This window comes from Sinohyriopsis cumingii, chromosome 6, assembly GCF_028554795.1.
Source record: "Sinohyriopsis cumingii isolate HCF-2022 chromosome 6, ASM2855479v2, whole genome shotgun sequence".
Taxonomy (NCBI): domain Eukaryota; kingdom Metazoa; phylum Mollusca; class Bivalvia; order Unionida; family Unionidae; genus Sinohyriopsis; species Sinohyriopsis cumingii.
In genome coordinates, this window is record NC_142966.1 from 84,995,677 (window position 1) to 85,013,783 (window position 18,107).

The 18,107-nt window shown below is 34.2% G+C and overlaps 1 protein-coding gene across 1 annotated transcript in view; it reads left to right on the forward strand.

Annotated features, from left to right (window-relative positions):
• The window catches only part of LOC149797359 (scavenger receptor cysteine-rich domain superfamily protein-like), a 203,561-nt gene that overhangs the window by 108,002 nt on the left and 77,452 nt on the right, over window positions 1-18,107 (forward strand). The window contains exon 8 of the mRNA XM_089962112.1: window positions 13,117-13,289. Coding sequence (XP_089818238.1) covers window positions 13,117-13,289 — 173 coding nt within the window. The remainder of the gene's footprint in view (window positions 1-13,116; window positions 13,290-18,107) is intronic.

The window sequence follows — 18,107 nt, forward strand, 5'->3', positions numbered from 1 at the left end:
ACTATACACTGCCACACTGCAGACATCGTAGCGATACGACTGAAACTTTTTTAAAGCTATGTTAAAAATTAGAATCACACACACACACACACACTTTTCAAGTGCACTATATCAACCAAGGGATCGCGTGTGTCAGGAATTTGACTAGTGACTAAGATAATTGATAACGGTATTAGCAAACCGTCGCATATATCTTTGTGAGATAATTGTAAAATGTTGTTTTTGCTGTTGTTGTTGTTTTTGTTTTTTTTTTGTTTTTTTTTAAGCTGTGTTTGCACACTCTCCCGAATGTTTGAACCTACGTATCGATTGTAAGAACAAAGTGCATGAACAAAATGTGCAAAGAAGGCAAAATGTACAAAATTGTTTGCTAAAATTCTCTCATGCTAGCATGCCTAAGCTAACGTAACCGCGGACGTATATCAAATACAGCGGGTGGTGAACGATCGATATTTAAATGAAAATTCGCCTTAAAATTACATTAAATATATGTAGCTGGTTGACTCTTCTGATCATGTACTACTAATGGATAACGGAATGACTAAATCAAATTGTTTACATCATTTACGAACAAAATAATGCAAAAACCGTACGTACAATTGGTAATTTAAGCGACCATTCAAAACTACTATCCTTTCAAAGTAAATGCGAAGCTAAAAACGAAGAATTTAAATTCGAAAGAGATTCAGTAATCTCACGTACTAATATACTCTATCAAACTAGACACTAAAATTATACATCATTCAATTACAAATAGAATCATCGGTCCAAAATCAGTAATAATAATTTAACCAAGTGATCAAAAATACTTACGGGTTACTGTATTTGTATGGGAAAATATGAAACCGTTTACTTAGATTAATATTATAATTATTCTACCTAAGGCTTAATTATAAAAATACACGACAGGAAACAAAGTAATTAAATTTGTTCTGTATTCATAAATAAACACAACCGTATATTCATCAATACACAAAAACAATATTAATGCACACATGCCACCGCCCAGCATTCTCGGAACTTGATTGCGCGCTCGTTCAACAGTAGTTTCAAAAAGAATTGTAGTTTCGGTCTACTTAAAATTGAAATTTAGAGTCATATTATGAATTAGTGCGCATGTTTTTTTTTTTTGTTTTTTTTTGGGTTTCTATGCTGATCCAACTCAATTATGCTTTTCTGATTATGATGAACTGATTATTGGGTCAATTTAGTACAGTGAGGATAATGGATTTCAGCTGGAAATGTACTCGAAATTCCAGTAGTTTCGGCGTGTATCAGGTTTTGCAGGATATGTCATTCGGATTTGCAGAACTATGAAAGCACATTCTGAGGAAATTCAAGATACATAAATGTAAGTATATTTATCACCATTTTTATTATCAGCTAAAGAAGACATATTTATGACCTCTCACTTGCGTGCCCCTATTGGAAGGACCCCAACTATGACATATATCATACCATGTGTGTTTACTATCTGTAACATAACATTGTATCAAAATAGTTACACGGGGGAAAATCTCAAAGCTGTTGTTGTGTGACAGTCCAGTTAGCCAACGGAAATAATATTTTTTCGATGTCTTGGCTTACTGGCTCTGATGCTCTTAGTTTCTTACACAAAACTTAAGTTGCATTTCTGTCTAGAATTTAGTGTTTTTACTGACTTGTCAAATTCCGGTGGCCTAGTGGTTAGAGTGTCCGAATTAGATGCGAAAGGTCGTGGGTTCTATTCCCGGCCGAGTCATACCAAACACTTATAAAAATGGTACTAACAGCTGCCTCGCTTGGCGTTCAGCATTAAGATGCTAGTGTTAGGACTGGTCGGCCTGGTGTCAGGATAAAGTGATTGGGTGGGACATCATGCTACATGTCTGCGGCATGATGCCCAATGCTAGATATCACCATAAACTGCCACATTGCAGACATCGTAGCGATATGATTGAAACATTGTTAAAGCTTCATTAAAAATCAGAATCAAACACACACACACACAAACACACACACAGAGAATTGTCAAATGGTATGTATCTGATACATATGCGATAGCCCTTGGCCTCAATATGCTTTTATGTGCTCTATTTATATCGACCCCATAGAGCACTGATCATAGTCTGAACCATTATATTGGCGAAAAGATACGAATATTCTCCTAAAGAATTGTTTCAATGATCAGAAAGGAATTTTCGATTACTCCATCTCTCACGTTTGTTGTTTACAGTGCCAATATCACATTCATTCGTTTGTTTGTTTGTTTGAAAGTTTCGTGCCTGACTCAGTGAAATCGTCGACATCGTTAACTTTATCATCTATACTTTCAAATTAATGAAACAGCTTGTTTAGTTTATTCACAAACAAATATAATCAGCCAAAGCTAAAGCGACTGCTACATGAGTGTACATGGATTGCTTACAAAGTAGTTTCTAATACAATATACTATTTATAGGCACACGTGTCATTAACGTGCGTGCAATATCAATGTGTTCAGTACTGCAAAATTCTGCACGATTCTGACAATGTAAAGGTAAAGGAGACAAAAGTGATTATATAATGGAAAGATTTTATCTCAATTTTACGATACAAAAGTACGAACACCTTCAAGGATTGTACGTGAGACTAAGAAGTGTTAAAACCTTTCACTGACCTATAGGAATTCAAAGTCCAAATAAATAATATTATTTTAAGTATTGCTATGTATATATATATATATATATATATATATATATATATATATATATATATATATATATATATATATATATATATATATATATATATATATATATATTATCTATTTCTCTTTTTATTTATAATTGTTGATTGTAATGATCGTTTAGGAGACAACATATTAAAAAGCTAATTATCTGCATTGTGGGTTTATACTTTGAGATGAGGATTTTTTTTTAATAAACACGATTTTGTGGGCCTTTTAATTTTGTTTTTGTTGTTGTGGGGTTTAACGCCATTTTTCAGCACACGATAAGCTATACATGGCCGTTAGTATTAATGGTGGAAGAAGAACCCGGGAAAACCCGGGAAAGAACCACCAACCCACCAGAAGCTACCGGAAAGCTTTCTCACATACACACACTGGCTGAATCGGAGACTCGAACCGGCGCAGACAGAGGTGAGATGGCAGTGATCCGTAACGGAGAGCGCTTTAGACCACTCGGCCACTCGGGGCCCCTGGGCATTTTGACCTTGGAAAGTGGACAAGTAATCTTGTTGACGATTTTGAAGCCATTTGAGTTCAGGTCATTGGTTCCTCCTATGAAATTCTGGCTCAGCAGATTTCTGATTGGTTGGCTGTTAAAGGGCCTGACTTTGAGAAGATTAAATGTTCTGGAAATTAATATCTGACCCTCATCCTGGTTCTGAAATTGTGTCTTGTTTTTCGTTTTATAAGTTAGTGAATAAGGTGATTAATTATTCCTATTTTAAACATCTGTATTGTCAACAGTCATATGGTTGTTTTCAATTAGAATTTGAGTGGATATATTTATATCAATTATTATTGGATTGAGTAACTATTTTATAATTACTGTCAAAGACGTTGGGGATTATATCATTGTGATACATCAAGGCTGTCAGAATATTCACATTATTCAAGCGTATTGGCAAATCAGCACAAAACTGGACTTCATTCGGAACACTACTGGAACTCATTTGTAATATCTTATCCTTTCTGCACTTATAATAGAACTTTTATTGCTATTTGGGATTTAATTTACAATACTGTAAGTTAATTTTAAATTTTCACTTAGTATTCAAGACAAATTATTTGTTGAATTGTGCAAAACTTCTTAGTTTTCGCTTTTTTCTGTTACTTAGCATAAGACCAAAGAGTCGCAACGGAATGAAAAGAGAATGTCCTAGATGAAAACAAATAACTTTTGATTGGAATACAATGGGCGCCTTATTTGATTCAAACAGAAGTCCTACTTGAATGACCAAGCTCTAATTAAAGTACAATTGCCCAGTCCTATGAAAATATGACAGTCATATTCATATACATTTTTTTTTTAATGTTACACTACATAAGGATCCGCATCCATTCGACAGGGTCCAATGTCGATCAATTTTGAATGTGATCCGAACATTTGATGAACGTATTTCACGTGAATGTTACGTGCATTCTTTGCCAAATATAAAGAATAAAGGGAGCCCAGTCAGTTTCATATAGGAAAAGGTCACTGTCATACAATGACCCGATTTCAGCGGACAATACTTTCAAAATGAATACGATTTATGACGATTAAAATTTTGTAGAAAAGCTAACAATTGCGATTTCTACAAATTAATTTTTTCGTAACGTTCAAGGAGAAACAGCTCCAGTAAACATTAAATATAGAACAAGTTGTTTTTTTTTTCTTCATAAATAGTAGACCGCATAGATTTCCTGTCACCTCACTTATAATCAGTTGTTATTTTATAGCGTCAGTCCATGTACAGGCAACTTGATTAGCGTACAAAATGAGACGAGTGAAGAGTATACAAATACTTATTTTCTTATGACTAGACACTACCAGACACTATCAAGGATGCCATAGACTTATTTTCGCGGGGGTGGGGGTGGGAGGTGGCGGGGCATGTGGGCGAACATATAGTGATCAGCTATTCAGATTTTACGGATTTAGACCATAACATGTTTTAGGTGAACTTCGGGGGTGGGGGGCACTTGCCCTGCACACAATACTCCTCAAATAGAATAGACTTGACACATTTCTCTGTTAACCAAAAGGTAACCTGTTGTAATAACTCGGTGGTAAGCAAATGACTAACTCCACTCTAGCGCTGATTGGTACGCACTATTCTGGGTCATTAATAAATGTGCCACTTCCGGCAACCCACCCCCTCTCTTTCTCTCTCTCTCTCTCTCAATCGAGGTTCATTCGTGACAAAACAAAAGTATCATTGACACTTGCTCTATTATTGATGAGACTAACTTTCTCCAAGTTGCTGCGACAGCGACAGGTTTCCCATCGTTGTTCTCTGAACAAATATGATGAACATTACGTGTCCTTTCGTTATTTTATAAACAGTATGTGACTTGCTGCTAATATTTTCGAATTTGTGTACAGTAACTTTGGAAAGGGCGTTTATTGTTAATATCACTTGACTATTGGGCCTCTGAGCTAATGGACATATAGATTGCGAGATTTGTGTTGTTATGTGACTAGCAATGCAAATGGCGAGTACCAGGTCAAACTTCATCAATGTTGTAGTTTCATCTCTCTCAGCGGATTAAGGATATAACGAGCATAATACTTACAATTTCTTAGAAAATAAATCATTTTCCTATCGATTTCCTGCAGTTATAACTCCAAGTAACATGGTTTTAAGCATGTTAGGTCCTTTGGAAAGCGGCTACATTATGCCTACACCGCAAGGTGGCAACAAATACCAACTTTTTGATAGGCTACTATCTCTGACCCTACAACCCACATAAGACCCTACAACCCACATAAATGTCCAATACTAAACATGGAGTGGGAAATAGGCGGAGTGTCGATTGCTCATTGCTTCCAGGGCGTTGAACACGGTTCAGCGAGCGAGAAGGCACTGCGTTTTAACGTTTAGCCACAAAAAAAAAAAAAAAAAAAAAAAAAAAAAAAACACACAAGCATTAAAAACTAAAATACCTCTGCTTGCATATAAAGAAGAAGTACATTGCAAAAAATATAAATAGAGACAATGGAAGAACGCGACAGACGTAAACCATGATACTCTTATACTCTTCAGGTCCATTAACCAGAGAGAAATTCGCAAATATTACCAACAAGGGTTCTTGCGACGTCATCGCAAACACAAACAAACAATGACAATTAATACTACTTTGAAGATCTCTGGGTGGCCGAGTGGTCTAAAGCGCTTCCCTTTACCGATCACTGTAATTTCACCTCTGTCCGTGTGAGTTCGAGTCTCGGGCTCGGCCAGTCTGGTTATGTACGACAGTTTCCAGTAGCTTCCCACGGGTCGATGGTTCTTACTAAGATGTTTCCGTGTCACCGGAGGGTGATTTCGCCAGATAATCTAGCACATTTTGCGCTACGAAATGGCGTTAAATTCAAACAACTAATTTGAATATTTTACAATATCGGGGAATTTCGTAATGTTTACACGAGGTCTCTGATTATCTGAAAAATTCAATTAATATGTGTGCTGGAATGTTTGACAAATAGCAGTAAATAACGATATGTATTTTATCAAAAGAGCAGCTTATGAAATCAGTAATAGTTATCAGCAAAAAACAGTAATTAAATATGCCAGTTTACTGTTTTGCTCAAGTTGATGACAACAACTTATGTTGGGCGAAATCTAATTGTTCTTACCTAAGGAAAATGAAGCGTAATTCATGTCTTATGTTCTCATCAACTAGACTCAGCTAATCACATTGCTACACTCACCTCCACTCCTAAAAATGAGAAGAAAAGAAAAACTTAATTTTAAACAAACTAGTTGAAAATCCCCGCCAATGTTCCTTATATGGTCATGAAAGCATTTGTTTTAGCTTCCACACAATAAATTAATGTTGTACTTGAACTAAATGTATCTATGAGAAATGATTTGTTTATGAATGAAGCAAATAAGCTACCGATATAGAGGTAAAAAAGTATAAAGATTAATCTCTCAGTTATGTAAAAAATGGACCTGACGTGATAATGTCGAGGCGTATAGATAATATACAAATTAATGTTTCATTATCATGTTTCTTAATGGTTCTGAGTTTGACTATTACTTTATCCAACTTTAAAGAGCGACTCATTCGAGCCTCTAACAATTTTCATAAGTTTGGAACTTTATTGATGTATATTTGTTAGACATTTCCTCACTTAGCTTTAAACTAATAACAAAATTTAAAAAAAAATTATAAAGACGAAAAAAACCGTTACATGGACTTATCCCAAGTGGCTATGCTACTACTACTACTATATTATCTAATTACTTTTCTGCGTGTTATATAAGTTCCGGGTGATAATACATGTTTTTGCTTATATTGCTGCTGCCATTATGAAAATAAGCAGTTGTAGTGATGGTTGTCTAGATGTTGATATATAAGAAATTAGATATATTAAATTTACATAATGGAAACTATCTGAAAAGTGTGAAATTCTCAGTTTCCTGTTAATGTCCTGAAGGAACTGCATACTTCTACTTTCTTACCCCCACCTCCACCCATTCTCTCAGATGCAGTTACCAAATACTGGTTACAAGTAGATATACTTACATGAAATAAAATATATAGCCATCGTGTAGTCTACCCACGGAATAACGTTTCTGGCCGTTTTACTAAGTATGTCTGCGTTAAGGTATCGGGACACCAATTATTCTACAGCCAGATAACCAATTTACTGGTGAAGAATATACAATAGAATCCTAAATATTTATAGATGTAACCACTGGCTAGTAAATATGATTTTTGGAGAGAATTTTGGCATACCTCTATGTTTCTTTCATGTACTGTGGCTGAAATTTGGTTATTGTATTTGTGGAAATAGCACATGATCTAAGAACACAGATAACCAAAATGACTGATCACATGTAATCGAAAAATCAGCGTGAATTAATCTAAAGTACACTATCTTTACCAGTTATTAAAATAGGGAAAACAAAATTGCCAGGTTAGACAATACCACCGTCTGAAAGGTCAATGAATGAACTGGCAAATATATAACATTAAAAAAAAATTAATTAGCTCTTATTATACAATTTACCTCTGATGTCCATTAAGTAAAAATGACCATGCGGAGGTAGCAGTTTTTTTTATAGGTATATATCTGAAGTAAGGTCAAGCTGTATATACTATAACCCGAATTACACCCATCAATCATACAGCAAAATAAAGGAAATTAAAAGTTTTTTTTTAACAACACCTGAGATATGAAAGATGTTTTTCTAAATAGCCAGTATAACCAATGCGGAAATCTGGGGAAATAGGCTTTTATTTATAAATCTAGCCCAATGCAAAATAAGAAACTGTAGAGCTCCACCTTAACAACACGAGACTCCAAGAAATCTGCGGAACAGGCTGACAACAATGTATCTAGCTCTTATCAACATACGCGTGGTTTACATGACAATCAAATGCAGAAATTAATTTTATATGTTAATATATTAACATCAAATTGTATGCGAAATTAGTTAGTTGTCCGATCCCTACAGAGGTGAGAATAGGGCGTGTTTCAATAACAACTATGGGCATCACTGTATTTGTTTCAGTTGCATTAGTTACTTCATGAGAAATGACAATAAAATTGATCATCATTCGAGTACCTTAGAGCAGGCGCGAGAGTAATTATAAATAGTTAATGGAACTCTTGAACTTTGACAACTGTGAAGAAGCTACTGCCGTTTGGAAGGTTCAATTACCACATTGTTTTGCATCATGTAAAATGTACCATATTTTATGTAGCACGGTGCTTTTAAAATAGTTTAATTTATATTATTATATACTCATTTTTGTTCTCCTTTAACTTTTCATTGTCGGAATCGTTTAGTATTTTACGATATTGCACTCACGTGCACTTCATATTGTACTCGCGTGTGCTCATTAGTGTATTAGGAGCTACTTTGTAAACAAATCATGTACACTCATATAGTGGGCGCTTTACGTTTTGGTTTGTGAATGAACTAAAGCAGATGTTTAGTGGAATACCACATGCAAGCTGCTTTGTCACATTCCATGTTAACTTTCTTGATACAATATTTCGGATTTAGGCTATCGATAGACGCCAGATTTCATAAAATTCTGGGTCCCTACAAATAATATTCAAGCGACAAGGCATATACTGTTTGGTTCTTTAGCTGGTAATAAGAATGACAAAAAATATACTTACAGTTTTACATCCTGAATTACCTCAAAATATACTTTCTTAGTTCTGCAAATCTAAATTACATGAGACATGTCATGCGTTCTCAAGCTTGATTACACATTTCGAAATTGTACTGTAATTGTGACTATATTACAAGTGCAATTACATCTTCTTTATTGCACCCAAAATGAAATAAACATTATATTTCATAGAGTCGTTTTGATAATTTCAGATGAAATACTTCATATTTTCCCCACATTATGATTTCAAACATTTAATGACAGAACAGAAAAACACTTGCAGATGTCAACACGCTGCTGAAGTCAGATGTACTTCATGTAGAATTGGCACAGATGAATCCTGTCCATAATCATGAAATTTCGTGAATTCGGCAAAAATACCAAAATCTATTCATTCCAGATTAAATGGAAAGTTATTGCAATGCGTATCCATTCACAATATGACTCCAAATATCAATTTTAAGTAGACCAAAACGCCATTTTCTTTCGAAAGTTATGTCTAGCGCGACTAAGTTCCAATTTATCTAGGCGGAGTTATGTGCGCATTAATAATGTTGTTGTTGTGTAATGATGGATCTGCGCTTGTATATTTATTTTGGAATACGGCATATATTCAGTTTGTTTGTTTCTTATCCTGTATTTTTGTTTATATAATTATGCTTTAGGCAGAATAAGAAAATGAGCATATAATAGAAAGGTTACTGCATTTGTATGGGAAAATATGAACTCGTTTTGTCGGAGGGATATACTACACTCCAACGTAGTGCATTATTTCCATCTGAAAAACTCGTTCATATTTTCGCATACAAATGCAGTAACCTATAAATATAATTTCCAACTCGATGTGCCAATATATTAGTTAAGGTGAATATATTACCTCCTCTAGACCATCAATCAGCCCCTTCACACTAAAATGGTACATATATTTTGGAAGACAACTAGTAAATTTGTCTCTCGGAATAATTGATCTTTTGTGTAACATCTTGTCAGCTGTACATTGGATGAACTTTTACTTATCATTCTGATATATATATATATATATATATATATATATATATATATATATATATATATATATATATGATATATATATATTATTCAAATTAATTTGTTTCATTAATCAGAAATATATTAAATATTTCTGGTTGGAAATGAAAATGTCTCCTATTAATATAACCCTTTGTTTTCCTCTTTGGTTTTGTCATTCATGATGTTGTAATATGGCTGCAGTGTATGATTTGAGTGTCGAAGTGTGAACAGAGTATCTGTTGTGAATTTTCTGAATTATAACCTGCATTGTTTATATCATTTCTTTTCATCAAAGAGAAATAATATCAGCTGACAAGTTGGTATACTTTAGGAGCTTTATTGCAGTCCCTCTATAAATATTTCTCATGCGGAAAGTGATACGAAGCACGAATATTCTCTTAGCTGTCTAAAACCGGTTTTAATATACGAGTGAAGAGAACAAACGCTATAATTAAGAACATTTTAGGCATCCAAAATATCATCTATGCACCAGAATGTGATGAAAACAGTGTATGGTGGGTATAATGTAATACTCCTTTTAAATGCCCCTATGTACATATTTCATACATGCACATGAGATTGTCAGACACAAATTAAATGAAAACAATATGAGCCAAACTAATAAAATCAAACCATTTATTCACTTTTCTTATTTATTCAGCTTTCTTCACCTGTATATATATAGACATGATAAAAAAATTCTTGCAAAGAAAACTTTTAGTCATATCGTCTGTCAGCATCACATATGTGCTGATTATTATTTTGTGTGCTGACAACACCACCCAGATTAATGTTGGGCACACTTGGTGTCATAGCTTGTCAAAACATAAATTATGCACACCAAACAATGCTATTCGGTATCAGACCACTAATTATTTTGCAGCCCGCTATTCATTCTGTGTGTGGGAGGATACAAAAATAGAGTACCGATTTTCAAGGTTGGAAACATTTTACCTGATTCTAATGAATGGAAGTATGTTTGGCTAGTTTCGCGAATCTAATATAGAAACTATTGTATTTTTAATATATTAAGATTAGGTTCTATTGTAAACAAATTAGTGGTCGGAACCCATAAGCTGTTTTATTCAGGATGCAAATCTTCATTATATTTCTTAAGCCGATGTGAAACGGTTGATGGAGCAGTTACTGAGTTCTGGTCATAAACGTTTTCTAAGGGTACTATTCACCGTAGCAAAATTCAACCTGCCTATAGATAATTTTATGTGTTTAGGCTCGAATAAACAGTACCACAAGAAAGAGTGAAAACAACAAGCTCTGAACAATTTAATAAATAATTTTTTTTTTCCCTGGAATAATACTGTAAAAAATGAAAAAAATAAGAACTTACGGTTTTAAGAGTAAAATCCAAAAATAATCAAAGAATAATCCACGACTAAAATTGTAGAAGTCCTAATAATAAAATGTTATAAGGAATTCAAGTTCGAGTCCCAACGAAAAATCCAAGATGGAAGGCGATTACGTATACTGTATCCTTTATGGTGTTCGAATGTCTACAGTTCTGTGTTATTTACAAACAATAAACCGGTGTTGGAAAGCCAAATAAAATTTGTAAGATATGTCTTTGTTCAAGAATTCTATATGAGAACTCAAAATATTTCGAGGAAAACGAATTAATCTTATAGAATAGAAAATAATCTGAAGAAGAATGAACATATAACTCGAAAACTGGCTACAACATAAGGAAATGACTTAACATCAAGTGTTTTAAGCTCAGACTGAGATTATTTTTCTAAAACGATTGTTTAAAACCTGAATACTGCGCAAAACAGATGCCCGGGTGAGGGTCACGTGGTAATGTTTACATCAAGTACTCTCAACGTGGCGATGACAAAAACCAATCGTTTTACTCTAAGAATAAAATAAAAAAGTTGTTTACTTCACTAAAAGCTATTTACAAGCCTAGGGTCCTTATTTAACACAGCCTCGATCTTAGCCTTATTATTCCCATAATAAAAATTAATTATGAATAACTTTTTCATATTTTACACGTGACTGCTACTAATTTTGAATTATAGTCGGGAACCAGGTCAGCATTAGGTGTTTACAAATGAATCAGTCATGATCAAACTATTTTCTGAAAAAATTCCAAATCACGTAAACAAGTTTGGCATGTACAACAATTTTTTTTAAAGCTGAGAAACAAACAATCAAATTAAAACAATATGAATTAAATCAGATATCCGTAACAATAAACCGTGCGCTTTGATCCAAATTGCAAAGTCATTATGACGTACTGATAGTGAAGGTCAAGGCAATCTACCAGCGAGCCGCAGGCTGGTGGTTATTCAATTCGCTATTGCTTTCTGTAAAAAGTAGAGATACTTGTTATGCAGAAAACTGGGTCATCATTCACCTCGTGTAATATAGATACTTGTGGTGTAACTAAGTTATGATGTACAGTCCCCAAATCGGTGTCTCCTACTTTTTTCGGTGGAACGTCATGCGAACTATAGTCGCATACATAGTGTTATTGCGATCGGTAATACTTACTTTCCATGTACGCAGTTTGAGGAAACCATTTATCCTGATAGTAAGTTGGCGTCGTTGATGCGTGGCTTTAGTTTAAGTGAACAAGTTTGGGCTTTCCTCAGATAGGGAGTGAATTTCTTTGTATCTTCAGCGTGAAGTCAGATTGACATTTGTCGTGGGCTTTTCTAATGATTCATTAGGAGAGGATGGGTGGTTAAAGGTTGGAAATATCAGTTTAGCGTGCATGACACCTGCAATCCGTATTAAGTAGTCAATCAATCAAACCTTGGCTTTGAGCTGCTTCTATTACATATCAGAATATAACTCTGAAAAGACATTCGGGTAGACACGCAATATTAGTTTGCTTTTAATGAAATTAACCATCATTTGACTTGGCATTAAGCTGAATAGAATCGAACATAATAAGTATACTTGAAATCAATCCACATATTTATTGATTCTGATAATGTGTCACTGCTAATGTTTGAGACGTTATTTATATTAGTTTAATAAAGATAATATTTTATTATGTGTTTTTCTTAAAGAAACTCCAGGTTATATTTTACCTTGAATTTTCTCCAGATCAGAACATGCTTTTAATTGACTTGAAAATATCTTAATAACACTTGTTAGATATAACTGTCTATCCTCCAAATATTATATGATATTGAAGTAAATTTAACAAGATAATTTCAAATACGCACATAAATGTGCATACCATTTTCCTACTGTAATGCACTGAACTAAGCTATGAACTATTTTTATTTCAGCTATGAGTCATTAATTTATTCGGCCTTCTTTGGCCGTGGTTCTGGTCCGACCTATTACTTTTTCCATTATGGATGTACAGGACGAGAGACGCATATTTCTGAATGTTTTGCATCCAGCTTCATGGTTAATTATTACGACCACGCCAATGACATTGGTGTTAGCTGCCACAAAGGTAATGGAAAATGCTTTATTTGTGCCATCACATCAAAACAACTTTATTGTTATTTTTCCGACTGTGGGTTTAAACTATGTAGCAGAATGACGCGAAACCAGCAAGTAAAAAAGTGAAAATTTAACAAATACTCATACTTAGACAATAGTCTTGAATATGATGATGTATCGCAATGATACAATCCAGAATACATTTGAATGAGTTCTCACTAATTCCAACGTAGTCTTTTAGTCCCACAAAGTCAATGAGCACTTGTAATTCCAATAAATAGTTTAAATTAATAATTCCTCTCAAATTATATCTTAACACTACTGTAAATGAGTCCAAAGACTGATCATAAAACAGGAATGAATATTTTGTTTATCAACCCTATATGTACTAATCCCCACTTGACATACGACGCAATATAGTTTTCTGGAATTCTAATTATTTTAATGGAAAATTCCACTAATCCTTGAACGAAAATTCCAGTAAACATTATGCTATCTATTTAAAAATAAGGCCACGGTCAGATGGGCAATGACTGTATTCACAAACTTCAGTCGTAAACATAACGAAATTCAGGTATAAAATGGTATATCAACAGATTAGAAAATCTAAATATAGATAACATTATCCATAGTAAAAATGCACTATGTAATGGGTATAAGTATACAAAGAAATATATTTTTAAAGAAAAAGTTTGTTGTTTTAAAGTTAAGAATTGTGTAACTTATGAATCATTGAATGTGTTAGTCAAGAAGTAAAATAATTTGAAAACAATATTTTTTTTTGTCCTTAACCAAAATGCCAGATCTCTCCATCAACTTATCATAACACAGATAATAATGATCGATCAAAACTCCCGCTTTGCACCACGAATAATCTTTTTGTAACATCTTTAATTCTACAATACTTGGAAGAAATAAGGGACGCGTATGCGCGTGGAAGAGAGAGAGAGAGAGAGAGAGAGAGAGGATACGCTAAAGCTCGGAAACTACCTAGTAGATAATCCGGCAGACGGAATACCCAAAATCAGAGGTTTAGCTAGAATGGCAAAGCTAGTAGGTGAAAAATACATTGGTTTCGTTTATTTATTACTTTACATAGAATAATAGAAATCACAACGACGCAGGTTGGCCTCATGCTTAGTTTCGACAATATACTACTCTTTTTACACCTTTATCGGGTCATGTTCGTCATGTATCCTGTATATCCTCATTCAGTATCAATTGATACTGTTTATACATTAGCAGAAACGTTTTACAATAATTCTCAATATAAATTGAATATTGGAGACAGTTTAATTAACAATAGTCAGTATTAAAGTCCATGAAGACAGAAGTAAAGTTATTGTATTCACTAAAGTGTTCATCTTCATCGTTTTAATCATCCTAACGACCGCATGAAGCTGATGAACAAAACAATGGCAACTTTCAGTATGAGATAGAATGGAACAGGTGTTATTATGTGAATAACTCAGCTGTCGACTCTAATTTCATGAAAAATATATACAAACCTAGAAATATTTGTTTTTGTACTGTATGCAGCATCTCCTTTTAAACGTGTATCAACTTTGTAAAAGTATCCGTCAAGTAGAATATCCTTGATTTTAAAAATATTATGCAAAAAATATGGAAAAGCATAGTCAGTATGTCCATTTCTGGAGTCTACCTTAAAGAATTTGGTATCCAGTCTACATGTTCAATAACACTGGTAATTTGAGTCAGTAATAGTTTAAAAATATCACAAATCTGAAGTGGAATGCTAGCTAACTGAAATCGCCATGATTGTGATTTCGACAAACTTCACCATATTGGCCAGATACATTATACCGCTAAATAATGTTGCACAGTTTTGATATCCAGCTAACATTATTCGAGACATCATGATCTACCATGATACCAAAGAAGTATAATGGATTAATATCTTGCTCGATTTGTATCATATTTATCACTCACTGACTAGAATATGTAGAATTAAAATAAAATTCAATATATACATTTATGAAAACGTATGATCATTCCTTTAAGTTTAAATCTTCATGAGTTGCTAGCATCCTCTTTTATTATTATTATTATTATTATTATCATTATTATTTTGTTAAATCATAGGAGTCATGACACTGGCACACATGCAAACATGTACTCGATTTTCACTGCCTGCATATCCACCACTTCCTGTTTCCGTATCTAAGCTCGGAGTCGGTGGTGGCGGCTATCCATTTCCACCAACACGATTTCGAACTCCGCCATGCAAATCATTTTATCTTCGATGTCTATGAAATATATTTTACTAATCGTATTGAAACTACTTTGTGTCGCCACAAGAAGTTCTGAGTAGAGAAGTAATCGCAAAAGCAGCCATGACGAGATGATTTTACCAGCGCCGACAGTAAGACCGGTTACTATTAACACGAGTCCAACAACAATTTCGACTAGTATACCTATAACAGTTGCTGCAGTCGTGATTCCAGCCACACTCAGACCAAAAATTACGCAACCAGCGTCTACTACGACCAACACGCTTTGCATTTCACGAGTAGCGATCATTTCTTTACTTGATCTTGTAGCTTGTTCCACTTCAGTTATTTTCTCACATCGGTAACATTAAGGGTCCATTATTGTTCGTCTGTAAATAAAGTGATCACATAGTATAATTGCTGGACAGGCCGACCACCTTAAGCAGGTGCAATGCACACACACACACACACACACACACACACACACATTTCTAACCAATTGCTTTTTTGCTAGTACAAATGTCATTAAATCATATAAAATTTCTGTCTAAGGAATATTTAAGTCTCAGGCGATTGTTAATTATAGGGACTTCGCCCCATATTCATATAACACTATATCGACAAAACAAGTGAATAATGTCTGAAACGATCATTCTCGTCTTCGACCAATATATGTTACATGAACAAGTGCGTCCTTATTAAATAATATTCGAGATTTCACTCTTCTTGCTTGGGTCAACGTTATTTTAACATCATCAAAAGGGAATGCATAGGAGGTGAATTCAGCAGTGAATTCCATTTCCTTATTGTAGAAACAATCCCTAAATGATTTTATGTCTGGTGCTGCACACAGTCTACCGTTGGCTCATCAAATGCAGGAATAGGTAGCAGATGAGCCTTAGGTATATTCTGATTGGATTTTTCTACCATTAGACAAGTTTGTAAAGATCTACAATATTTAAAAATATCACCTTTACCTTTCGCCAATAAATATGTCTCAAAGTCTTGTTTTATGTCCTATTGACCACTAAATGGCCAACTAAAGGTGTTCATTGGCTATACTTTCCTCTCTATGTGAATTAGGAACAACAGTTGGATAGTTTACTGACCCCTCATCACTAGAGGGTAACTCGGGTGGTCTCCAGTCTCTCATAAGGCTTCCATGTTTCCGAAAAAGCAAACAGTGCTTAAGTGGCTTCAGTCTCACTAATAGCCAACTGAAATAAACAGGAGATATCCGGACCATGTTCCTGTTCGACAATGAGTGACTGTAGTTGGTACCTTGATTGGAATAAAGAGAAGCAGTATTAAAAAGATATTCACTGTCATCAAGACATTTTGATTGATCCCTGGCAGAAGCTAAAGTGACCTTATCAAAAGTCCGACCAAAAATGTGTCAATTAAAGGAATAATTTCCTGATCACATCATTCTTAATAGGTTTCTTAATCATAGTTCCAGCAACTGCACAAGCTGGGTATAAACAGGGATTTCATTTTCAAAAGGACCAACATTCGGATCTAAACAAGGGTTGTAATTTGCAATTAGATTAACCACAACCTTAGTTACAGCTAATTCATTGCCTAGTAATAAATGAACACTATTGATGGGCAAAGACGTCAATGTTCTGACTTTTACGGGTCCTGGACTAAGTATAATTTCAAGTTTACACAATGGAGATTAACGTTAACAAAGCCAAGCTCTACACTCTACACTCTGAATAAGAACACTTTCATTAAAAGATTTAGAAGACTTCTCAGAAAAAGGCAAAGTCCCTGATGCTAAAAGACTCTGAGAAGCTTGTGTGTCCCTTACAATTTTAATAAAGATTGAATAAATATAATCATTTCCAGGTGATATAGAACCATTTGACATAAATGGTTAATAATTCTCTATAATAAGATCAGACTGGGGTTTGTTTGACCCAGCAAATATACTTCTTTACTACATGGAAGTGCCCTAAACCTCTTAGAAATTAAAGCATTTGGAATAGATCTGTTTTGATTAGGTTGCTTATCTTTTATAACTTTAGCAATTAGAAACTCGCAGTTGTTACATTTGTTTGTGAGTCTGCAATATCTAAAAACAAACGTCGTCGATGGTTATCTGCCTAAAGCAAATTATTGGTTTCTGTCTAAAGCATATTGATACGATCCGGTTAAACAGTTTTATTTGTAGTAATAAAATTAGTACATCAACATAATTGCAGAACTGACCGCTAACGTAGAAAGGTTCTCTCATCTTCAGTTTTGATTTTTACTATGTACGGCAATGCATCCTCAATCAACGAGATTCTGGGATTCATATTCAGAGTCCATGACAAGTCTTTGAAGTTTACATTTTTCAGTATCCCTAAAAAGGTTGAATAGAATTTGCTTTCGTAAATTCTCCATAGTTTATCGAATATGGAATTGTTCATGAATTTGAAAAAGTCTTTCTCAATTCATTTTTATAAACATATGAAGATATCCAAGCTGGTTGGCGAAATCCAAGCAAACGATAAACTTTTCGTACACGCATTTCCATAGCAAATATAAGTGCAGGTTTGTACATGCACAACATATTTGCTTTTGTTCCATAAGTTCGGGATCGGCTTGGC